This window comes from Nannospalax galili, unplaced genomic scaffold (assembly GCF_000622305.1).
Source record: "Nannospalax galili isolate Female #2095 unplaced genomic scaffold, S.galili_v1.0 scaffold619, whole genome shotgun sequence".
In the NCBI taxonomy this organism is placed as follows: Eukaryota; Metazoa; Chordata; class Mammalia; order Rodentia; family Spalacidae; genus Nannospalax; species Nannospalax galili.
The window spans coordinates 53,504-59,658 of NW_008344186.1; the positions used below are offsets into that span (position 1 = coordinate 53,504).

The 6,155-nt window shown below is 55.1% G+C and overlaps 1 protein-coding gene across 1 annotated transcript in view; it reads left to right on the forward strand.

Annotated features, from left to right (window-relative positions):
* LOC103739973 (keratin-associated protein 10-4-like) overlaps positions 1-736 on the forward strand; it is a 1,829-nt gene extending 1,093 nt beyond the window's left edge. Inside the window, exon 3 of the mRNA XM_008840489.1 lies at positions 690-736. Within this exon, the coding sequence (XP_008838711.1) occupies positions 690-736 (47 nt within the window). The remainder of the gene's footprint in view (positions 1-689) is intronic.
* The last annotated feature ends 5,419 nt before the right edge of the window (positions 737-6,155 follow it).

Here is a 6,155-nt window from a genome sequence, read left to right on the forward strand (position 1 = left end):
CGGGTGCCCTCTTGCTGGAAACCTCAGTGCCCTAATAAACACTTTCATTGACCCCAGCCATGCCTTGTTCTTCCTCTGTGTACTCTAGTGGAATTAGCATCAGGTCCTGTGCAGATGCTGCCCTCCCCTCCCCAGCCCTCCCCAGGGCCAAGGGGCACACACTTGGGCTACAGGGTCTTGGTTATGGACAGCCCCATCCACCCCTGCAGGTCAGCCTCTCTCCAAAGAGCCACCTGGCAGTGAGTCTGCCCCATGAACAAGGTCTGGTACCCGCTTGGCATTCCCTGCAGGGGACTTGGGTGCAGCCACTAGGAGACGGAGCCTGGTCCCTCAGCAGGGAGTGCAAGCTCTCTCCCACCTCAGCCTGCCCCACAAGGTCTGGTACCCGCTTGGCATTCCCTGCAGGGGCCTTGGGTGCAGCCACTAGGAGACAGAGCCTGGTCCCTCAGCAGGGAGTGCAAGCTCTCTCCCACCTCAGCCTGCCCTGTACTGGGAGCAGTCAGAGCCCAAGGGCCAGCACTGACCCTCTTGTCTGCCCACATCCCAGGTTACCTCTCCCACTCAGACTGAAAATACTCTGCAGACGAGGCCTGGTGCTGTCTCCCCTCCATGGCTCTCTGATGCGCCATGTCTGCCACCACACCCCACCTTCCCCTGATCTGTCCACTCACCCTTGACCTCCCCCCTAGGCCTGGTGCTGTCTCCTCTCCATGGCTCTCTGATGCGCCATGTCTGACACCACACCCCACCTTCCCCTGATCTGTCCACTCACCCTTGACCTCCCCCCCCATGTGTTGGCCTGTCCCTACCGGGGGAGGGGTCCCCCAGGGCAAGGGACCTCTAGGGCACCTGACCCTCCCGATCTCAGTCTCTGGCCTCACAAAGGGCCTTCATCAGGTCACTGTGGCCTACTACCTCGGTGTTCTGTCTCTGGTGACTCTGTAAAGCTAGGCCACACTGGCCTCCAGTTGTGTCCCTGGAGGCCAAGCCTGGTGTCCTCCCTTCCATTCTGAGGTCAGTAGGAACCCAGGGGGCCTCTGTGGAGGCCAGCTGTGCTGTTCGGACCACACTGTGGAGCAGCGACTTGCAGGTTGGGCCTTGCCCTGGGTCCCTCCATTTAACCAGCACCATGTGTCCCCACCATGGTGCCAATGCTGAGACCGGAGACCTCTGAGCCTACTGCGCACATCGACAACTGTCACAAACTGATAACTTACTCCCAAAAGTTAAGAAGCTCCACTGTGATTGGGAACACAAGAGCACATGGTCATTAAAACCATATTGGAAAAAACAAGCCTGAGAGCTTGTCAAACACACCAAATGGAAGGGTGAAACCCCTCACTACCCCACAGAGAGGAGGGCACCTGGCCATGCCCATCCCACCACCTGTCATCTGCCCATTCCCAAATGTCCCAAGGCTTCAGCTCCTTGGCCCCTACTACTTACATGACCTGTTTGAATCATTGTCTGTCCATCTATCCATCCATCCATTGATCCATCTGCCTGGACCTGGTCTTTACCTTACCCCAAGGGCTGTGCTTTGCCTCCAATGCTAAGACCCTGCTCAAGCTTACAACACCACAACCAGGGTCTACATGCCTCAGCAGCTCTCCACTTCCCCTCAGCAGCTCTCCACTTCCCCTCAGAAGCTCTCCCCCCTCCCCAACAGCTCCCCCCACCCTCACAGTTCCCACGCTCAGTGACGACCACGCCCCCAGGACCTCCTGGTCCCCAGCAGCTCTGCTGTTAACATCAGCTGTAATCACTGCAGTGACTACCTCTGCATCAGCTCCACCTCTACCTGCACTGAGGCCTGTTTGCATTCTACTGTGGCCTGGTTACCAGTATGAAGCCATTTTATAACCTACACACACCCATCTGTACATTCACCGTGTGTTGTGTAACCTGTGAGTGGAGAGTAACATTAGTAATTAAGACCGGGGTAAAAGAGTGTTTGCCATGGCCATGGCTGTCTAGGAAAGATGGATGACTGGCAAATTGCTGCCTGTGAAACCCACAGAGCTTAATTTATTGCTATTTAATGAATTCCGGCGTTGTGGCAAGACATGTTAGTGTTTCTGGCTGAGTGTGTTCAAGTCACCCGCAGGACCCCACTCCTCTGTGCCCACCACACACACTGCCAACCCGGCACCAGCTACAGGTCCTCCTTTGAGTCTTTCCCAGCCCCTACCCACCACTTCCCTGGTCCATGGAGGAGCTGGGTGACTACAAAGGGGCAGGGAAGGTGGGACCTGAGACCCTGATCCCTGGAGCCCAATGCTGGAGCCCGGGAGACAAGCGCATGCTGGGAAAGGGCAGTGCTGTGAAGGCAGGTGGGGACACAGGGAGAGCCTCCTAAGGGACTGCGCTCTGGAAGACAGTGTGATCTTGTCCAGGAGAAGATGCCAGCTGTGGATGGGACAAATTGGTGAATCCAGGAGAGACACCACTTGCCAGGTGAGTCCTGAATTCAGGGCCTGTTGTCCCTGGGACCATACCTGATAGAGTAACTTAAGGGTTTGTTTGGCCTCATGGCTTCAGAGCTTTGAGTCCGTTGTGTTGAGGAGGTATGGTGGTGGCGTGGCCAGTTCACAGCAGCAGGAGAGGACCAGGAAGCAGAGAGTGAGACAGGAAGCTGGGGCCCAAGAAGTGACTCAGCTGTGACCTACTCCTGTCCTGTACGCCCTTCCCCTCAAAGTCTACAGAGAATCCCAGCACAGCACCACAGCCAGGGACAAGAGTTTGAACCACACCACTGCCAAGTGTCAGCACAAACACAGTGGGCCCAGCTGGCTCAGGAACCACTCCGAAGGTCTCAAACCACAAGATCCTCAGATGGCTCAGCATGGTGGGTGAGATGAGACTCTGCCCCTTAGAGGAGGAGGTGGAGGCCTGCAGGGCACTGTTAGGACACAGCCCAAGCAGGCAGCAGGGATGGGGGTTTGGGACAGGCAACTGGACTACAAAATCCCTGAAGAAGTCCTCCTGTCAGGTGACGTCTAGGACTGGGGAGAGTGGCCTCAGAGGGGAAGGGACGCTACAGAATGCCATGAGAGAAGTGAGGGCACCTTGTGGACCAGTGCTGAGAAGCTGAGATTAGACCAGGCGTCCCCAGCTTTGCTGCTCAGAAGAACTTTCAGTGCTCTCCTGGGAGCCTTTATTGGAAGCTTATTGTTGGAAGTTCACATGGAGTTTACATACAAGTGCTCAAGCAGGGCAGAACACACACGAACTGCCATAGTCTGTCTCTCCATTGCTGTGACAAAACACTGACCAATACCAACTTGGGGAGGAAAGGGTTTATTCAGCTTACATCTGGTCACAGTTCATCAGCCCAAGGTAGGAACTCAGGGCAGGAACTGGGGCACATGCCATGGAGGATCGCTGCTTACTGACCTGCTCCCCTGGCCCCTGCTCAACCTGCTTTCTTATACAACACAGGCCCACCTGCCCAGGGGTGACACTGCACACTGGGCTGTCCTCCTTCATCACTCATCAATCAGAAGATGCCCCATAGACATGGCCATGGCTGGTCCAATGGAGGCAATTCCCCAGTTGAGGCTCCCTCAACCCAGGTGTGTCAAGTTGACACTAAAGCTGTCCAGCACAGGAACTTGCCCATCGTTATAGTAGGAAAACAGCACAAAGCACCCAAGGTTGTGGTGACTGGCCCAGAAACAGACCTCCTTTGACGCATGTACAAACAGGGTGAGGAGCATTACAGCATCCTAGGAGCAGACTCCCACCACCCCATCCCCGAGCCTCTGCATCAGCAAAGCCCAAAGAAGTCTGTTAACTCTTAATGAGCCAAGTGCCAGGAGTTTGGTAACTCTTAGTGAGCTATCGTCCTCAAGGGACAAGGCGGAGAGTGGCTACAGGAAAGAATCATGAGCTACGGGACCACCTGGGCAGGTCAGGGACACACTGGGGTCACCACCCATCCTTGAGCGGGAGACAGCAACCTCACACTGAAAAAGAGGGACGTGGCCAGAGAGGCTGAAGTGATGGCACCATGAACCACAGAGCCCCTTTCTGGGAGTTAGGGCCAGCAGCCCAGCCCAAGTGACCCTCTCCACTTGGTGCTCTGCTCACAGGAATTGTGCAAAGGGGGGAACAGTGAACCACAGAGCCCCTTTCTGGGAGTTAGGGCCAGCAGCCCAGCCCAAGCGACCCTCTCCACTTGGTGCTCTGCTCACAGGAATTGTGCAAAGGGGGGAACACACACACCTGCCTTGTGTTCCACATGTGCCAAGGTTCACTACATCAACACAGTCGGGCACAGGGGAACCCACAAAAGGGACCATGGCCAGCTTTGCAGGACTTTTAGCTTCATAATTCCCAGATGTCACAAGCCGTCACTGAGATGACACAGAACAACAGAGAGTCAGCAACTGCTCCAGAAGACTGATGCTTACATTTCAGCAATCCCACCAGTCCCAACTCTCCTAGTCTGTGCCACCCCACGTCTCACGTCAGTGTTAACAGTGGCTGTGCTGTCCTGTCCCTGCTGCCTACCTGTAACACCAAGGAGCTGCAGGGACTGCACTCTGGTAGTCCTGACTACTTCAGGGATGAGAGAGATACCCCAGGGAGGAGGGAACGGCCCAGGGAGGAGGGAACGGCCCAGGGAGGAGGGAACGGCCCAGGGAGGAGGGAACGGCCCAGGGAGGAGGGAACGGCCCAGGGAGGAGGGAACGGCCCAGGGAGGAGGGAACGGCCCAGGGAGGAGGGAACGGCCCAGGGAGGAGGGAACGGCCCAGGGAGGAGGGAACGGCCCAGGGAGGAGGGAACGGCCCAGGGAGGAGGGAACGGCCCAGGGAGGAGGGAACGGCCCAGGGAGGAGGGAACGGCCCAGGGAGGAGGGAACGGCCCAGGGAGGAGGGTACTGCCCTGGGGTGGACCTGGCCTCCAGGTGTGATTTTCCCTAGCCCTCCCCTCAGGTCCAGGAAGTCTGAGAAAACCCAGCTGTCATGGTGGCATATAGTCACTCTGTCAAACCCCAATCAGAAATAAACACACAAAGCCTGAGGGGTCATCGCTTCAGTCAGACCCTCACTGCTGTGAGAACAATTTGAGGGAAGTGGTGGCTTATCTCAGCTTGCAGTGGGATGGAAAGATGAAAAACTCAGGGGACTGAGAGGGAAGGAGCCTCACCCCAGGATCTAGTTTGCTTTTCCTCTCAAGGAACTTCAGAACAAGCTGGGCAGATGGTCATCAGCAAAGTGCTTGCCTTGTGAGCATGAGGACCTGAGTTCAATCCTCAGTAACCACATTCAAAAAGCTGGGTATGGTGGTAGCCTAGCCCACGTAATCCTAGTGCTCAGGAGGCAGAAACAGGAGGATCCCTGGAGCTCAGTGGCCAGCAAGCCCTGCCGGGCAAGCTCCAGGCCAGTGAGAGTTAAACAAACAAACAAAGGTAGGCAGTGCCTGAGGGAAGATACCCAAACTCATCTTCTGGCTTACACACGCACACACACGCGCACACACACACACACACACGCACACACACGCACACACACACGGAAGATACCCAAACTCATCTTCTGGCTTACACACGCACACACACGCACACACATGCGCGCGCACACACACACACACACACACACACACGCACACACGCACACACACACACACACACACTTCAACTGATAAAACCAAAATTGCTACACAGAGATAATGTGTGTTTTCCTAAAAACAGCTCAAACACGTATGTTATGACCTCTGATTAAGTGTGTCCTTTGTCCCAAATCTACACAATGTGCCTCATAAAACCTCCTTATAATTTAACTCACAAAAAGAAATTGAGATAAGAAAATAAGTCACCTCAGACATTGTACTTACTATTTAAAGTTTGCTTAAATTTAAGCTTTGCTTTATCACATCTGTTGAGGAAGGTAATAGAGAGTCCCAGGATTCTGGGCTGGGGAGAGGCTCAGTGGGTAAGGTGCTTTCTGAGCAATCATGAAGACCTGAGTTTGATTCCTAGAATCCACATCTTCAAAAAGCCAGGCATCATGGCTTATAATCCCAGCACTGGGCAGGTGGGGACAGAAGGACTCACTGGCCAGCCAGCCTACCTGGATCAGGGAGCCCCAGGTCAGTGAGAGACCCTGTCTAAAAAAAGACCAAGGTGTGTTTTGGGACCTGGCTCCAAG